The 19,575-nt window shown below is 40.3% G+C and overlaps 1 protein-coding gene across 1 annotated transcript in view; it reads left to right on the top strand.

Annotated features, from left to right (window-relative positions):
• The window catches only part of TDG (thymine DNA glycosylase), a 139,335-nt gene extending 121,047 nt beyond the window's left edge, over positions 1 to 18,288 (top strand). The window contains 4 exon segments of the mRNA XM_085653250.1: positions 7,395 to 7,444; positions 7,446 to 7,564; positions 12,206 to 12,337; positions 13,858 to 18,288. Coding sequence (XP_085509376.1) covers positions 7,395 to 7,444; positions 7,446 to 7,564; positions 12,206 to 12,337; positions 13,858 to 13,994 — 438 coding nt within the window. The 3' untranslated portion in view covers positions 13,995 to 18,288.
• Positions 18,289 to 19,575: the final 1,287 nt, after the last annotated feature.

Genomic DNA, 19,575 nt, shown 5'->3' on the forward strand with positions numbered 1-19,575 from the left:
TAATGGGATTTTTTTAACCAGGCCTAATAGTTAAGTTAAACTCAGCTTGATGAATAAGACCTAAAACATTAATGCCTTTGCGTGCTACATAAATCTTTCTACTTATTAAGGAATGTAGTAGTTTAATGGATGACCAGAAATAACCAATCAAATCCACTTTACTGCCCTCAAAGACCACAGTCATGACATCCGGAGGCAGTAAATGTTGTGAACTCCAAAACTGTGTATATTTGATATGATCTAGAATGGTGATACGTGCTCCAGTATCGTAGCATAATAGAAATACCATTAATCCAAACTTCGATTTCTGGATCAGCCATAGAAGAAATTTTGTCTTATTTGATACATCTGACGCCTAATGATAACTTTAACCAGAGTATTGCAATTGCTGTCAACAGTGTCATGGTCATCATTTACTACACAACGGACAGGATTAGCGTTATTAAACCTACCTCCATTGTTAAACCTACCACCTCTGCAAGCTTTGGAAAAATGACCCACCTTTCCACATTTTTTACATTGTTGTCCAAGCTCAGGACAATATTTGAAGGTGGAAACATGGTTAGGTGAACCACAACTGAAACAAATGATTTTGCGAGTTGGGGCAAATAGATGTGAAGTTTGGAATGCAGATTTAAAAACAGTTTTGTTATTTTTGAGGTCACTTTTATCAGAATTAGAAGAATGTTTATTGATGACAGCACCCGAAATGGTAGTTTTGTTAAGTGAATCTTCCAAGAATTTCACATCTTGACATGAACCCTCAATACTTTTAGCTATATCAACAGCTTTATCTAAGGACTGGTTCTTACACGTAAGAAGACGTTCTTGGATTTTCATCTAACTACAAGTTGATGCCTTATCAATTGTGAAGTAAAATCTTCAAACTCACAAGTTGCCGCTAATACTTTTAAGGCAGTAACATAAGAGTCCATGCTTTCTGTAGGTTTCTGTACTCGTGTAAAGAATTTAAACCTATGAACAACAAGATTTTTGGACTTTGAAAAATATTTATCCAATTGGGCAGTTTTCAAGATCAGTTTTATGTATATCAGGATAATCGGGTAAATGGTCAAAAATATTTTGCCCTTCAACTCCTAATTGATAGTGCAACAAACCTTTTTTTCTATCTGGTTTGAATTTCGTAGCATCAATGGCTATTAAGTATGCATTAAATGAACGAATCCACAGTTTCCATTCTAGAATAGGTTCCCCTGGTTCTTGCAGGAAAGATGCTGGAGGTGAAATGCTCTGCATATTCTTTGTGGCAAAGTGAGCAAATCACAGACAAATAAGAAAGAAAAAAAAAATGAACTTATGCAAAGCGTGCAAATCGCTGAAAAATTTGCATACAAATAATTGTGCAAATCACTGAAATGTAGATCTGCTCTGAAGTAAACTGTTGAATAGTTAAAATCTGCACTTGAGAAAAAGAAAAAAAAATTGTGTGCACATCTCAGAAGAAATTGACCATGTACCAGAAAACTGATGCGTGCAAATCGCTAAGAAATTTGCATACAATCAAGTGTGCAAATCACTGAAATATGGATCTGCACTGGAATGTTAGACGTTGCAGAATAGAACAAAAGGTGCAAGTTGTTGAAGGATAAAAATCTGCACTTGAGATTAATCTTGTGTGAACATCACAGAAGAAATCGACGGTGTGCCAGTATAAAAAAACACAGAAAACTGATCAGCTGCTGCTTGTCACTGAGAAATGCTGCTTGAAATGAAGTACCACAAATGACCACATGATGGCAGTGAACTGACAAGAGTGACTAAGCATAAGGAAATACACTATGATGATGACGAAATTGAAGCAGACGATGAGGAGGCATGGAGAAGAGCAGCAGGTAGGAGAAAATGTAATGTGGCACAATAGAAACTTGTGCGCTCACTATTGACAGAGCGATGAAAAATGAAGCGATGCGAAGTTTGATGGTTGCACTTGCTACTTAGGCAGAGCGATGTAACGAAGACGTGCTCCTCACAAGACACAGACCGAGATTAGGGCTTGTGAGCATTAATTGAAGCAGGCGTCCTTAAGCATACAATTATGTGGTGTGCTCGCGCATTTCGCCGGTTTGAAAGGCAGACGCATGAGAAAACACTCGAGTGACTTTAAAATTCGAGGTGAGCCGTACCCGCGAGCGTGAGTGCGCATATACACACGTGTATGAATGCGATTGAATTTTCTACTTTGTTGTTTTGCCAGCACTGGAGAAGGGTGATTTTAAATAGGCTGGTATGTCGTAATGTCGTAGTTACTGGCAAAAGCGCAAGGCAAAGGGCGCTCAATGCAGAGCAATTAACAGCTGATACACACAGCAGCACTCGAGCGTGTTTGACGAAGGGTTGCTAGGTAACGAGTCAAACGTTGTAGGAGTCTTGAAAGTAGTGGGCCTTTCTTGAAATTCACTGAATTTTTCACTGTATGACGAGATGAGACGACGAGAGGAAATGAAAGTCTCTCACCTCGGTTGTTCACTTACTGGTGAACAGTGATGTCTTTAAAATGAAATGGTCACCGTCTTGCTCTCTGGCCCCTTCTTTGATAGATTCATCATGAAGTTTGTGTGGAGGGCATCCAAGTGAGCCCAGATCATCACCAGTCGGATAAAGATGACTCCAAGCAGTCAGTAATTGTGGTATGTTGATATTTGCATATGCATTGTTATGGTTACGGTTGCTAGATGCAATCAATGTTCTAGATCGTGGTGGATGAGTTCAGTTGCAGAGGGAACTTGTCAGGGAAGGATGTACCTGCTTACTCCAATAAACCTTTCTACATAAATGAACCTGCTTGGAGCATTGCTACAATGGCGACTTGGGTGAGATTTGAACTTTGATCAAGTACTCATATAGAAAGGATTTCTTCAAAGGAAAAGATTCTTTCCTTGGATTTAACAGTCCGATTTTTCCACAAGTTAAAAAAAAAACTTGAGGAGGAGATTTTGAAGCCCTACCTGAGTGGATTTAAAAGGGAGTAAGCAGAGGAAAAACCGCTCAAAACAAAGGATGTGCTTTTGTTTGGAGAGATTTGATATCTTTCAAGCAAACTTAAGAGAATTGCATTAAGAAGCACAACGGAATTCAAAGGAAAGGAGGAAATTATAACGTGTGAGTTCTGTGGAATACGTTTGTCAAGCATTTTGAGGAATTACGATCCTGCTCACCGTCATGAACCGGGTGAGTAGGAGTTGACAGCGTGGTTGCATTCTTCAAAGACGGGAACGTTCCAACTCCGGTACTTCAGCTCACGTGAGTCGGTGAGCGAGAGGAGCGCTCGTGCGAAGCAACTTGTTCCAGTCGTTCGATCGCCACAGAGGAAGGAACGTACACGTCAGCACGCATCGCGTCATCACGTGAGGTCACGCAATGTGACCTTACGGAGCCACCATCTTGTATTTTTACAAGTTACAGGAAATCACACGCAAAAGCATATCGGACGAACACGAACTTGTGGAGATACACCAGATCTTCAGGTAAAACTATACCGGTACTGTCCTACATTCCGGAAGTTAATTTATAAAAAAAAAAATGAATGAGACTTTGCTCAGAATAAATACACATTTTAAATGACTTATGTTGATTAAGAATACATGACCAGCAATCAAATATTCTATAGAATTGTCCTCATCTTGGTAATAGAATTCATTTAAATACAGTGTTTTCTGCACAATTCAGCAAGAATTATATAAACATAATTCAGAACTTATAACATTTTTGGCATATAATTCCATTTTTGCAAATTAGAATGGCAAACCAGGGATGTGGACTTGGACTTCCTGTTCCATTTTTAACTCGTCCGGGTGAACCAACTTTAAAGTGGCTTGATTGGAATGAATATTTTTTGAACTACATTTCTGCTTTGGAAGAAGAAAATGAGGAGGAATTCTCGCCTTCCAGGAAAAAGAAAATGCTCTTGCACAGTTTAGGACCCGAAGGGTCAAGAATATATAATCAAATGGAAAAAAAAGTCTAGACCTGGTGAAAATGCGAATGTATTCTTGGATACCTTGCATGATTTAGATGCTTACTATCAACCTACAGTATGCGTGGGAATTAACAGGTATGAATTTTTTCAACGCAAACAACAAAAAAACGAATACGTAGAAGATTATGTTTCTGCGTTGAAAAAACTATCTGTTAATTGTCAATTTGAAAATTTGCACGATAGTTTTATTAGAGATCAAATAGTAATGGACTCTAACAACAACGCTATACAAGAAAAGTTATGGGTCTGCGGGGATTCTCCCCTAAATGAAATTATTGCTATTGTTAAAGGGGAAATGTCAAAAAGATGTGCACAGATGGCATTAAAAAAAAGTGAAGATACTAGTGTAGTAGGAAAAATATAATCCGTTAAAACCAGTAAAAAAAGTGTAGAAAAGAATAGTTACAAAGATGCCAATAGACGAATGGGTAGTCATAACAAAAGCGATTACGAGGATAACAGGCCAACTTGTTACAGGTGTGGATATAAGGGTTATACTGCCAGAGACAAGTGGTGCCCAGCCATGAAATCTAAATGCAGTTATTGTGGGGTTCTGGGTCATTTCACTAAAGCGTGTAGAAGAAGAATTAACAAGAACAGCAATAGCAAAAGATACGTTAATTGCATTAATGAGATTAAGAATGAGGAGGAGGAAGAAAATGTTGAGTCTAGTGATGAGGAAATTTTATGTATTGAGGATTTTGAGGAGTGTGATAATGTAATTATGAATGTGAGTTTAAAAAAGAAAAAGAAATTAAATGAAATGAAGGGTATGTTTATATAGCGCAACTGTCACTCCGACTGGAGCCAGTATGTGAAATAAATATCGGTGGTGTCGATTTGGAAATCATTCCAGATTCAGGTTCACCGTATACCATCATACAAAGAACAGTATGGGAAGAAAAATTTGAAAAAGTTATTAAGCAAGAATTAAAAACTCCAGATATACAACCAGTGACATACACCGGTGAAAAAATTCCAATGGTAGGCTTCGTGGAGCTAGAATTCAAGTTTAAGGACAGGAGCACTACAGGAAAATTATATGTAGCAGAAAAGGGCCCATCCGTCCTTGGTTGGATGGACCAAGGAGAACTTGGCATCATACTCAACCCCAATACTGAAGATCAAGTCTTGTTGTTAGACGAATTGGAAAAAGGCTTAGTAGATGACATGATTAAACAGTTTCCTAAGGTATTTTCGGGAGAAGTTGGTAAATTGGAAGGTTTTGTCCACAAAATTGTACTTAAGAAGGATGCCATACCGGTCATGCATAAAGCTAGAAACATTCCTATAGGCATTAGAGAAGGGGTAATGAAAGAACTAGACCAATTAGAAAAAAAAGGGATAATTGAGCCAATTGAATGCGCTGAATGGATTGCTCCCTTGGTCGTCGCGCGAAAACCGGATGGACGGTTGCGTTTATGTATTGACTTAAGGGATCTCAATAAAAACATAGTAGTTGACAAATTTCCATTGCCCAGAATAGACTAATTATTAGCTCAATCGAAAAATATAAAATATTTTTCCACAATTGACTTAACATCCGCGTACCACCAGATTCAATTGCATGACAGCAGTAGAAACCTAACCGCATTCATAACCCCTTTTGGCTGCTATCGTTTTGTACGAATGCCTTTTGGATTGGCTTCTGCTGCTGCCGTGTTTCAAAGGCTAATGCACAAATTGTTTAAAGGGTTAAAAGGTGTCGTATACTTCCAAGATGACATTCTAATAATGGGACGAGACAAACAAGAGCATGACACAAGACTCAACACTGTATTATCGAAATTGGCAGAGAAAGGCTTGACAGCGGAGATTAAAAAATGCAAATTTAGGATGAAATCTGTTACCTACTTAGGACATGAAGTGGGTGGTGATGGCATATCACCAAAGAAAAGTCTAATTGAAGCTATCAAAAATGCTCCCTCTCCAAAATCAAAGGATGATTTGAGATCATTTTTGGGGATGGCAGAATTTTACGCAAAATTTGTAAGGAACTTTGCTACCAAAACTTACAATATGAGGCAATTGTTGAAAATAAAAAATGAATTTATTTGGAACAATGATTTGGAAAGTGACTTCATTAGGATAAAAAATGATCTGCACTCTGCCTTACCCCTTCAAGCCTTTGATATCTTGACACCAACCATAATTACACCGGATGCCAGCGGGAAGGGACTGGGAGCAGTATTATCCCAAATAGATGAGAATGGTGAAGAAATAACCATTTCTTTTGCGTCTCGTTCCCTTTCACCTTCAGAGGAAAAATATTCCGTAATAGAGAAAGAGATGTTGGCAACTATATGGGCAATGGAAAAATTTAGACAATTTGTATGGGGGGTCTAGTTTTATATTACATACAGACCATAAACCACTACTCAAGGTATTAACCTCTGAAGGCATTTACAAAGCCACACCTAGGATAGCAAAGATGACCTTGAAACTCTTAGATTTTAACTATGAGGTAGAATACCTACCTGGGAAAAAGAACCAAGTGGCAGACTACTTGAGCAGATCTCCATTACCTTATGAGAGCTTTGTACAAAATGATTGGGACGAGTTCAATGTAGCAGCAGTGTATGATAAAACTAGTGCCATTTCTAAAGAGGAATGGGACTATGAAAATTCGCAAGATGAGTGTTTAAAAAAAACTGCACAGCTCATAACCAAAGGTTGGCCTGCCAAGAATGATAATCAAGGCGATTTGAGGGCATTTTGGGAGATACAATGTGAATTGTCTATGGATGATTCAGGATACATTTGTAGGGGCGATAGAATTATTGTACCCTTAAATTTAAGATCAAGAATTTTAGAACTAAATCATGAAGGTCATCTAGGCATCTCTAAACTAAAAAGTAAATTGAAGTTATCTTACTGGTGGCCAGGTATTGATCGAGATTTTGAGAGATTTGTAAAGGATTGTTGTATCTGTCAAGATGCTGATAAGTCACTTTGTGTGTTAAGACCCACCCTAGGTACAAAATCATTTCCTAATGGGCCGTGGGAAAATCTAAGTATAGATTCGCTGGGTCCCATTGAGGGAGATGATGGTTGCCATGTGTATATCCTAGTTGTTATAGATAACTTTTCGAAATGGCCAGAAATAATGTCTTTTGTAGGTTCATTTAAGAAGGCACGTCTCTTCATGAAGGGCACTGGAGCAACTGCTTACAATCAGAATGCAGAGTTACAGTGACCTCATGACACATTCTGAGATCTAGACATTCTAAGCCAAGGGCTTACATCACCACACACATTTGTAAAATGTTTTCTTTCTTGTTGTCATAAGAAGGGTTACACAAATTTTAGATTAAGCACCAAATAAATGTATTGTGATAAAATGTGTTTCTGGCATCCCGTTGAGACTGCGTCATTGTCTTGTCATTTGTTCACGCAGTTGTGCTATGTGATGCCATCATCCAGTGCGCGGTGCGCACAGTTTCCTCGCACAGGACAAGGTCCATCATTATCTTAAGCTGAAGGACTTGCGGGACGAGCTGAAGGGGGTTGTGCAGCCCAGGGAAGTAACAGAGGTTGAATACACGTTTGATCTACAGTTGGCTAAAGGTAGGCTGTTTGTTACCATCGCTTCACTTTTTGAAGATGAATTTCCCTAGTTTAATAATACTTAAGTCCATGCACTAAACATTTGACTCCTGAGCATTTACTTACAGCTTTGTAACTGCAGTGAATGGTTAAACAGAATAGTGGGAATTTTCCATTCTATACTATATCTGAACTCCACTAACAGGATCACTTCATCCGAAAAAGCACGGTTTGCCATTCAGATGTCAAGCCTGCCTGGCTCTATGCTGTTTCAGCCTTTGGGACGCAGAGAGAAATACATGTACTTGATAAATGATTATATGGCAGGCACGATCCCTGGGAAGAACATATGAGGAGGTCAGAGTTCATGGCTACTCATGAAAATTAAGCAAAGCTTGTTCCCCTTTGCAATGTGGACTGGTGTTCACCAATGCTGATAGGTAATATGCTGCACACTTTCCACAATGTGCTTGGTCCTAAACCTGTGCCATTTGATTGGTCACAATTAACTCTTAATAATTTGTACACACAGTGCATACATTGCTAAAACGTTTATTTGCCAAGGTGTAATTGTGGTGTTTACTTTAGTATGTGATCACATCTCTAATGTATGTTGATGGATACGGTCGAATTGAAATTTACATCCAGTACTGTCTGTAAATTCAGCATTACTTACATTTATTATTTGCTGGATAATGCAGTATGAGGTGTCTCTCTCTCTCTCTCTCTATATATATATATATATATATATATATATATATATATATATATATAGAGAGAGAGAGATTGTTATTGTAGATTCCTAGACTAAGTGACATTTAATATCATTTATAATAGTCGCTGGGGGCCTCTTTATCCAAAACGTTCCCAGATTGGGAGGGAGAAAAGACCAATCGGTGATCTTGGTTTTAGGGCAGCATTGTGCAAAGCGAGAGAAAGATTAGCTTTTAATGGCATACCTGCGGTGTGTTGAAGCATAGTAAGGTGAGATGAGTGGGAGGTACTAACTGTTAGCTATTTAACTGCCTTGTTGCAGAGGCTTTATTGCATTCCCATGGAAACTTTTTCTGATGGATACTTCTAACCGCAAATTCCTCACCTCTTGAATATTCCACTGGCTTTGGACTTCATCCGGAAACCTTGAAGCACAACTCCTGCACGTCAGTAGGTGGCATTGTGTAGCTCCTCGTCAACTTAATTCTACTCTAGAAGTGACGAGCAGAGCCACATAAGAGTACCACTCATGCACGTGGATGTCAGTTCCTTTAGTTTTGTGCCTTCAGATGTGGATACAGAGCTTCTGCTTACTCTTAAAGACCCCCTTTTCATAAAAAATGTTCAATCGTTTTAATGTTCAAGGGAAAATGTTTCCCTCCTAAGACCACAAAGGTCGTCCAGCAATTTCCCCCTCTCCGAGCCTATGGTCTGAGTTTCCAGTTATGCCAACACCGGACCCCTCCACCAGCACAGCTGGCCTTTCAGCCATTTCATGGCGAGGCCTCAGTTCACAAGAACAGTGCCCAGGAGAACAGAAAAATCTTGCAGTTAGGTCAATTGCCCCTCCTGCATTAGCAGCTGCAAAACCGCTTCAGTGTGTCCTAGCCGGTGCACAGCCACCCCATTGGAGGCAGGATCTGATATTTCCTTTAGGGATGGCAAGTCATCACTTCAGACAAGTGGGTCCTCCAGATTGTACATTAGGGGTATGCTCTCCCTTTTCTTTTCTCCCCACTGCACCTTCCACCACCAGCAAGGTGACCGATGGAAGACCCCCAGTTCGTCTCGCAGCAGGAAGTGAAAGCCCTTTTGATCAAAGGGACCATTGAGAGGGTTCTAACCTCAGAAGTAGGAGCTGGGTGTTACTCCTGCTACTTCTTTGTGCCGAAGAAGGACAGAGGCCTTTATTCTATTTTAGATTTTGCCCTTTCAGTGCCTCCCTGCAGCAGGTCGAGACTGGAGGGTGCTGTTGGACTTGTAGGACACCTTTGTTCACATAACTACCTGTAGTCCACAGTGGATCAGGGACATTTGCAGTTCTAAGTGCTTTTTTTGGCCTCACCAATGCCCCTTGGTTGTGATGATAGTAGGCGGGGTTCCATGTCTTAAGCTATCTGGGCCACTGGCTGCTAAACGCGGGCTCTCCCCAGAAACTTGTCAAAAACCTCTAGATGACGGTGAACCTCCTAACATTATTTGGGATCTCTATCAATGTGCCAAAGTTACACCGGACTTCTCTGCAGACTCTGCCATCCATTGGAGTTATTTCTTGAAGAGGTGAAGATCGGAGGCCTCTGACGAAAACTCAACACTACATCAGTTTTTTTGGAGTTAAGGACGATTCACTTGCACTGAAGGCCTTCCTGCCTCGCATCAGAGAAAGGCTGCTGCAGGTACTCACGGACAATGTGGTACTGCAACAAGCAGGGCAAGATGGGGTCTTGAGCTGTGTATCAGGAGGCTCTGTGCCTCTGAAAGAAGCTAGACCGCCAAGGAAGTTCTCGTGGTAAGCCACCTGGCAGTTTCTTTAAACATCAGGGCGGACAGACTCAGCTGCTGAGGCATAGCAGATCTGGAATGGCATTTGCATTCATTGGTGGTACAGGGTGTCTTCCGTCCATGGGGATAATCCACCATATCCAAGAGCATGCAGTGTCAGTATTTTTATACATTGGAGTTTCCAAGGCAGCTCTCTTGAAGGTGCCTTCATCTAGTTTGGAGCTTGGTGCTCCTGTGAGCTTTCTTACTGCTGCTTCTCATGCCATGAGAGCTTAGAAGAAGATCCAGGAAAGATTGGGCCTAAAATCATCGTAGTGTCACCAGTTTGGACCGGGAGACTGTGTTGTTTAAAACTTTTGGCCATGAGCATCTGTCCTCTGATAAAGCCACGCCTTTGGGGGCATCTTCTGTCGAAGCAGCAGGGCAGGTTACTACACCCAATTCTGCACAGTTTGCATCTCCATGCTTCTAGATTGAGCATCTGCAGTTTACTTCTTTCAATCTTCCTACTGAGATCATCGGTCATCTTGACCGCAAGGCATCCCTCCCATAAAATCAGTGGACGCCAGTCGGTGGCATACATTTGTGGCTTGATGCATACCCAATAAATTTACACACTAGAAGCTAAGTTGTCGGACGTTTTGTGTTTTTTTTTTTTTTTTTTTTTTGTCCCGTGACCATCAGAGACTTTCTTTGGGCACTGTTAAAGGCAATTTATTGGCTCTTGTGGTTGCTGGATCAGCCTTCTCACTGCTATAACATTGGTGAGGCGGGACACCGAGCTGCAGACACTGTCAACCTACCTCGCCTTACATTCTTCCCAGATAAGTTGGTGTTGAGTAGCCAAGCTAACTTTCTGAAAGGGGTAACTCCATTTCATGTTGGGCAGGCTATCATCCTTTCCCGCATTCTTTTGCCCTACCCCCATCTGAGGAGTAAGATATTTCATCATTTAGACCTCAAGAGAGCACCGAGCTTATGATCTTTCTGGTGGATTCTCTAACTGCAGATTCGTCATTCACCTTCTCGACACCCCATTTTGGGAACTGTACTTCTTTTCTATCAAAAAGGTCTCAAACTAGAAATCTGCACACTGGTCATGCCAGTTTGCCAATAGGCTTTGCTTGTGAGGGTGCAGACAGCCTAAGAAAGCAACTGATATCAGCGCGCATGGGTGGCGCTTGTATGCGGCTCCACTTGTAACTTCCGGAGTGGAATGACTTTGACGCAGAGCCCCATGATGCCACCCATCTCCAATTCCCGATTGCAGAGACAGGACCAAAAAGAAGGTAGAGAGTACAAGGGAGAAAGATAAATAGCAACCTTGTGCTTGATTGATAAAAAACATTATTGGACGAGTGAAGGGAAATAAATCCCGAGAGGACGGTTTATCCATGGTGTCCCAATATTCACAAATTGGGGTGTGACCCGATGACAAGCAGATAAGAAAGAGAGCGAGAGGGCATCCCGCTCCAGACAGTTGTTATTAAATAGATGTAGATAGCAATATTAGAAGTGTAGGAACACTCTTTGAAATCAATAATAGTGAAACTGACAGACAACAGATTTTAGAACCATAAAGTTTAAGCATGAGGGGATAAATCTCTTGGTTTTAAGATAAATACATGTTTTAAATATGTCCTGAAGAAACTGGGGTGAACCAACGTAAAACCACTGAAACGCTGTGTCGACAACATGTGATAAGATTTATTAATTTCGAGAGATGAAAGTGATAGATAATTTTGTGGGTGGGTAGATTAGAACTATTCTCTTATTTTTTTATCAAGAAATGTATTTTGGACAACATTGAGATGTATTTGGATGATATTTGTACAGAAGATTATTATTGGTTTAAAAAAAAAGTTAATCACGTTTTTGCGATGAAATATTGTATACAGTATATTTTAACTTTGTAGTTGTGAAGGTTTGCTGTTCATCTTGAATAAATTATACCTCTTCGCTTTAAACAGTGTTCGGTGTTTAATAAGTATAAGTGCATGCAAGTATAAGATGGAACTACTTTTAAAAGATCTGCATTGTTGATTAGCATTGACAAAGTGTGTGTGGTACAAAAGGGATCCTTTTAAGTATTATTTGACCCTATCCCTTTTGGTTAGATCCCCCAGATTTGTGCGCCTGTCCCCTTACTGTACTTCGCTTTTTCAGAGGATGCAAAGAGGCAAGCTGTTAAAGAGGAGAAGTACGATCCGGGCTACGAGGGCGCACAAGAGGCCCCTTATAGCGAAACAATGCCAGCTGATGGAAGCGAACTGTGCAATTTCTCGTCCAGTGAAACAGGTAAATTATGTCTGTTTTTCATAAACGTATTTTTTGCAACATTCTTCTGCATATTCTGTTCTTTATGTTTCTCAGCACCCCGAAGAGAGTCCATCATTGACAATCCTCTGCAATAGTCTGATTCCTTTTAAGCTATTGAATAAGGGCAAAACCCTAACTTATTATGCGTAGGATTAGTTGCAGTCTAGTCCTCTATAATGGCTGTAGGGTAATTCTGCTCACAAAACTTTAAAACTGAATACAAATATTAGCCACTGCTCCGTGACTTCTGGTATGCTAAAGGTGGTTAAACTATGAGGCATGTCCGTGGAACTAGTGCAGTGCTTACGTAGAGGCCTATTAACAGCATAGACTAGCTAGTGTTCCCATTTTACTCCTCATTAGAAACTTCTTACCGATAGACTAAAGTTTAGTACTTTGGGGGTCTGCCTCAAGAGGCTGCTTTTCAGATTCATGCCAACCTTGTCTGCCGAAAATGGTTGTGAAAATAATGTATGGATTAAACCTCAAGTCCATTCACGAGAGAATCTCCAATCTAAGCAAATGTACATGGGAAAAACCGAGGGTATGCAAAAGTGAAATTGACATTACTAAACTGCCCTGGCATGCTTATGTGATAGGAACATCATCATTTTAAGTATTGAGGTGCTCTCTGCGATTGTGGGGAGGGGTGCATTAACTGACCTATCTTCAGTAGTAAAAAAATACATTAATGCGATTTATGCGACTCTTGGATTGGGAATGTGGAGGACACTCTCCCTAACTGCTTCCAATCTGGACACATTTCTACTCACAGATGATAGATATGATCCCTACTTTTTTGGGAGTATTTCTTTATTTCTTAGTGGACCCTCAATGTCCAACTTGTAATGGGCCACATTTCACGGAACCCTGGCGTTGCCGGAACTTCCTGTATGGGTAACCCTGGGATTGGGTAAATATCTGACTCATTTACATACCCACTTCTAAAGAGGGCCTAAGTGTTTGGTTTACATTTAATGGCGGTTTAAAGTCTTACCACAAAACTGCAGTAATTCCAACGCAAAGAACACTTTTCATGACTGCCCTTTTTCAGTAACTTGAACTGTCGCCATCATTTTCATTAGTTCCTACACTTGTACTTCGTTCTGAATTTGAGCATTAATAGTGTATGCTGCTCTGCTTTCTGATTTTGTTTTTAAGGTATTTTTGTGACTTAACCGTTAAGTTTTAAAAAATGGTTGTTTACAATTTATACCCAAATTCTGTCTGTGTACTATTGAAATGTCATATTGTTTGCACTTTACACTCCTTGAGGTCTTCAGGAGAAGTCTGACTTGAGTAGTTGGGCATACTGCTTGCTGTTTTTGACTCATTGTATTTCCGTTGTGATTCCACTTAGTGTTAATTTTCGCCGCGCTACAATTCTATACGTAAAACCGGAGTCTTGAAGCCAAAGGACTCTCCAAGCAAGAGGTTCTACGTAGCTCTAAATGCATTCACTGCTATAACCACTTTTTGTTGTTCGTTTGTTTTCCCAGCATCCACCAGTCCAGAATTCAGTGAAGGGTCATCATTTGGGCAGGTTCCAAATGGACACTGGATGCCTCAGACTTTTTCAGACCAGATTCCTGCTTTCGGCAACTGTGACGCGCAGCCAGGCGACAGCAGTGCATAAAGGCTTTATGAACCGTGGTGCCAGAATGCTGCAGTTTTATTGCAGTGGTAAAAGAATTGTACCTCAGTTCTTTGGCCGAAGCATTTTGATATTTTACCTCTTATTTTATTATGATAGTGAAAACAATGATGTATTAGATAAAACCTCCTTACAAGGAAGGTGTGTAGTTTTAATGAAATGTTTGGCATTTTTTAAAATGAAAACTAGGTAGATAGGTACATTTTTGCTTTATGAATTTGTTTTATATTTAACTTCAACCGTTTATAGCAGTTGTGGAAACTGCTTTTTGTTTTTCAAGGAAGATTTTGTTCTGGGAGTTACTATAACCTGCATTTTTAATGCAGGTGGACTTTTTACACGTGATTTTTATAGAATGGCAAATCATTGATAAATGATACCCGTTTTAGTCATGATTGAAAGTGTAAACTTCATTTAAGAATCCTTGTTATACATTTTTTCTAATACGTGTCCACTTGTGCGTATAAAAGCACGCCTACTACCCTGTTTTTCCACAAAGATGTCTATTTGAAGCCTATTGCAGATTTGATCATGTAAGTATTGCCATTCAAACAATTCCCATTTAAGGCAATAATTCTTCCCAAAAAAGATTTTATATTTAAAATAGCATTCTTCTAAGAATGGAGGGAGAAGTGGTGGCTGAGCAATGTGGGCCCTCAGTTCCTTTATGTCCACATATCTGCACACATTTTCTCTGCTCTAAAAGTGTGATAAATTCACTAGCCTGCTGTGATTTGCTCTCCACGTTTTACAAGGGGGCAATGAAAGAAAGGTAACAAAAATGTGTATTTCCAGATTGAAATGCATTTGTAGCAATACATTGGCACAAAACATACAATCTCATTTACTAAATTGTTTTTATTATTTAACGTTTCATGTACTGTAGGTAGATTCTCCTCTTTCGCTTTATTTTTGTTTGAAAAGCTGATAGATTTTGAGGGAACACCTGCTTTTAGGGTGGACACCTACTTTGCTTGGTTTCATTTTTCGGGTGCTTCATTTTGGAAGAGGGGCACTGGACTGCTGCTGCCTTTACAGGTTGTCATCCTGTCTCTTAATGAGATGACCATTTATTGCCCTCCAAGGTACTGGGACTTTATTTATGGTGCTTTCTAATCCTTGTTGGGACTAAAGTGATTTTAAGAGCTCCAAACTGAAATAAGGCTAATAAATTAAATTAAATACAAGAATTCATGGAATGACAATGACCTGTTTATCCATGCAGCAAAAATATGATCAGGTAATGAGATGTGCTAAGAAGGCTCATGCTATATGTAGTCCAGGCATGCAAGGAAGTACCATTATTTTCTTCTTTCCTTGGTGCTTGAAGGCGTTTTTTTTGCTGATGTGTAGCCCTGTAAGTAACACATGTTAACATAACCTCAAGCAGAAAAATTGAGCTTTTGTGCCATTCCGGCCTGAATTTGAGCTTGTGGCCAGCACGTCAAGTGTAGTCGCAGCTGCTGAACTCACTGAGCTGATAAATGTTTGTGCTTGAGAACAGGCCTAGATCCGTTTGATCGAACACTATTACCTCATGCAGGTATCGAGGCATGTAGGACTCTAATAATTGTGCTAAATGTTAAAAAAGGTCCTTTTTATAAAAATATATGATACAGTTATACGTAATTGATTTCCCACTACAATATCAAATGATGACTCCGAGGCGCCCTAATGCAGTTCCTTCATTAACCTTCCTCACACCCAGCTGTACTTGGATTAATGTTTTATTGTGTTGTCATGTTTCATTAGATAATAGTAAAGCGCAAAACAAAAAAATTTAGGTTTATTGATGATTTTTGGTCACAGCTTCTGCAATCAATTTAAAGGGAGGTGAGGAAATGCATGAATTGTTGAGTAACTTCCATTGACAGCCTAGTATTTTTAATGAAAGCTGAAAATTTACTTTAAATGTTTTGTAAACACAAACTATTTAATGGCACGTAAGGAAAATGGCTTCAAAGTTTGAAAAGTGGTATATTTTGAACAGTTGTATTGTGATGTGTTGATGCCAGTGGCCTGAATTGTTTTCTGTAAATGGTAAAAAATACTCTTTTGACCGTCTGCTTTTAAAAAAAAATATTAGTGTGCTCTGATTTCATTGGTGCCTACAGGCCAATGTTACAGAAACAAATGTATCTTCTATGCCGATAATTGATTCGTTGAAAAAATACCCATTATTGCCCACATCTCCGCCAGTACTTCATCAGGATTTTTCAACCCAGAGCCAAAGCACAAGAACAAGCTATGTCAGAGCATGAAGCGGATGTCCTGTAAAGAAAGGTTTTGCTATCTAAATTTTTTATCTAGATTTTTCTCTGTCCTCTTACAGTGCTTTTTTTTAGGTTTTACGTTCCAGACAGCTCAGTCACGAGAAGTATTGTTAGCTTATAGTGGGCTTCGAGCCTGTCCATTGCTTAGCGTCTTTATCATGCTCGTTTGATTGCTTGCTTATTCGTTATGTGTGTGAGCTTTCCTTCCTCCTCTTATGTTGTTCATTTCCATGGAGCATTGGTGCATTACTGAAGGACACACCCTGTTGGGTCTGGTGGCTTAGTGAACTAATGTGTCCACTGTAGGGGCCTGTGTGCCATTTCCTGGTCAGGGGTTCATTTGCCGACAAGTCCACTCAGCCTTTCATCCTTCTGAGGTCGATAAAATGAGTACCATTGAGTTTGGTAACAATAAACATCTGTTATTCAGCACCATGATACCCTTCAGGGTGAACATGCGCTTTACAAATGCAGTTATGTTATGTTAGAGTGCACGTGTTTTCCAGATGTATCCCTAGTGTGCTTTTGTTCACTCTCCATGCTGTTCTCGTGCCCGCATGGGTCTTCACTGGACCCCTTCATGATGCACTCACCTTCGTGTGCTCCCCAAACCTGCGTTTCTATCTCACCCATGTGCTTTATCCCCTTCTAGCTCATGTTGCATTTTCACCTGTTTGCTTTTCTCTCCCTCCGCACTATGTTTTTCTTGCACGCCCGACTACTCGGCCTCCGTGTTGCTCCTCCTCCATTCCCACCTTCTATGTTGCTTCAGGCCCCGTGTAACTTCAGCCTCCTCATGTTGCTTCAGCCTCCACCATCCTCCTGGTTACTTCTGCACCCTTTCCCGTGTTGCTTCCTCCTACTCGCAAACCTCCCCCTCCCTGCCCCCCACCCCCAAAAAGAAAAAAAGGGGCCATGTAATTTTGTAGGTTTGAGCATGCGTAGTGTGTGCCTCTACAAAATGACTCTTATATAGGGATGCTGCACAGCATGGCTTAAACGTATTGGTAAAGCCAATAGGTTCCAAAGGCAAGAACTTATTGACTTTGTCCATACTGGTTTCAATTTACTGCTACTTGCCATATTCTGAAGGTGATTTAAAATGGCCAGTTGGCATTGTAAAGTTGTGTGTGTGTGTGTGTAAGTGTGTGTGTAAGTGTGTGTGTGTAAGTGTGTGTGTAAGTGTAAGTAATTGACAAGAATTGCTTCCTTCCTTTTCCTTACACTGTGTTCTCTGACCTTAACATATGTTTGTAATGGCCAAAGGTAGTGTTTACGTGGGCTCAAGGTCAATATATAGGACAGAATGCTCCCCCTTGTTGGGCAACAGTCCTCAGATACCAGTCAATGGCGCAGATTACTGGAACAAGAAACAACAGGACATAAGATTGCAAGAGACCAACTAATGTTAATGAATTTAAATGCTATGTTGCAAGCTGATCTGTCATAATACGTGCTGCCTTACCCTGGAGAATCTCTGCTGTTGTGGCCTTTTCTGTAACATGCTCATTCTACACGTCTTTTGTGCACTAAACATTCTCTTAAAAGAGCAACAAATGGAACAGTTTTTTTTATTTATTTGTAATTGATGTTCTTTGAATGCTCAGGGTGCTGTTTGTTCCACATTGTAACTTAGGATCTGCAATATATTTACATTATTAACTTAATGTTATTTAAATTCATAAGCTGTTTGATGGTTAACTCTTGTTTACAGACATGACCTCCGGCAAGTGCTTTTAAAATGTCTTGTTTCATAGCCACCTTCATACAGGTTGTTGTTTTCATGACCTTCGAGATGGAGTCATGTGTATTTTAATATGTAAAAAGGCAAGTCCACAGTGGAACTGTTGGTTCTGCTGCATTGTTGTTTTCCACATTATCATGTGCCCTGCATGTAGCTATCTAGTTTGGCAGTAGTCTATCATATTCTTCATGTAAACAGTCCTATAAAAAAAATAAACTAAAACATTTTGTACAATAAAGTACAAGCTGGGGTGTGACAATAATTGTGTGCGTAATTTTACTTATGGTGTTGCTATCCTGTCTATTCTACCAATTGAAGATGGTCCTTGTTCTCCTATGTTCAATTGCTTAAGCAGGCATGAAGTAGCCTTGTGGAGTTAGGAAAAAGTCCTCAATCAACCCACCATTTAATGGAGAGGGATAGGTAATCAAATGACATTTACAGGTTTGAAATGAAAACTTTTCCCCTACACTACCCTAAAATAGCCTTTAGTTTAGGCAACAAAAGAAAAATCCACAGTTATTAGAGCCATCCCTCTTTTTGGATTTGTCCATCAAGTGGCACAGTGGGGATTTGTGCACGAAGAACCAGTGGACGGTCGATAAATAAACGCATGCCTGAAACGATAGGGAAGACTATAGCCTCTCATTTCTTATAAGGCATTATTCTGGAACCCTGCCTCCTTATTTCTGAGCACTGTTGTTATTTTTATATGCAGAAGGGTTTTTTTATTTTATCAAGCAAGCAAGTGTAGGAGGTAGTAGTCTGCAGTCTGGTAGTGTCTCACATGCCAGCCTATCGGGCTGGTAGTGGTATTTGAAAGAAATGTACAGTCGTTTAGCACATGTATGTTGGGTCTCTCTTATTATTACCTACTAAAGATCACTTTACCCCATGTTCCCTGGAGAATATTCAGTTTAAGCAGAAGTGACAGTCACTTGATGGTCTGCTGGCACTAGCTGCTCTTTCCTGTTCAGTGGAAGGGGTGAGTGTCCTCAAACCAGTATCAGCCCTTTAACTGGCATGTTGGAAATCATTACTGCTTTGCCGCAAACTCCATTCCCTTTTTAGGTCGAGCCTTTACAGCGCTTGCACTGTTAGGCGATCTGTTGTAGATACTTTTTGGGAGTCTCACTCCTCCCACACTTTGGATTGACTTTTGAGTGTTTCATTTAAAAATCTCAGCCTGCAAATGGCTATTGGTGCGTTATCCACCTTTTCTAAGAAGTTCATTCCCGGAGTATTGCAGCGGGAACGAGCAGCGGTGCGCACTGTGGGACACACACTTTGCTCCGACAGCTTTTCTCTCCATGTGTAAATATTTGTCTGGCCAGAACACCAGCTCTCGTGTTTTCAGTCGCTATTGGATTCTGTCCATAACATCGTTTTTTACATCTCGCCTGAGCCAGCGCATGCGCTGCACTGTGAGACATTTAGTAGGTGGGTTTTCGAAGTGCTGCAACAGGCTTTTGGTGGCCTAAAGCTTGCGTGCACGTGAGCATGCACGCGTGCAGCCGCCATCTGTCTTTCCTCCGTTGATCGCGAT

Source organism: Triturus cristatus, chromosome 4_1, assembly GCF_964204655.1.
Source record: "Triturus cristatus chromosome 4_1, aTriCri1.1, whole genome shotgun sequence".
Taxonomy (NCBI): Eukaryota; Metazoa; Chordata; class Amphibia; order Caudata; family Salamandridae; genus Triturus; species Triturus cristatus.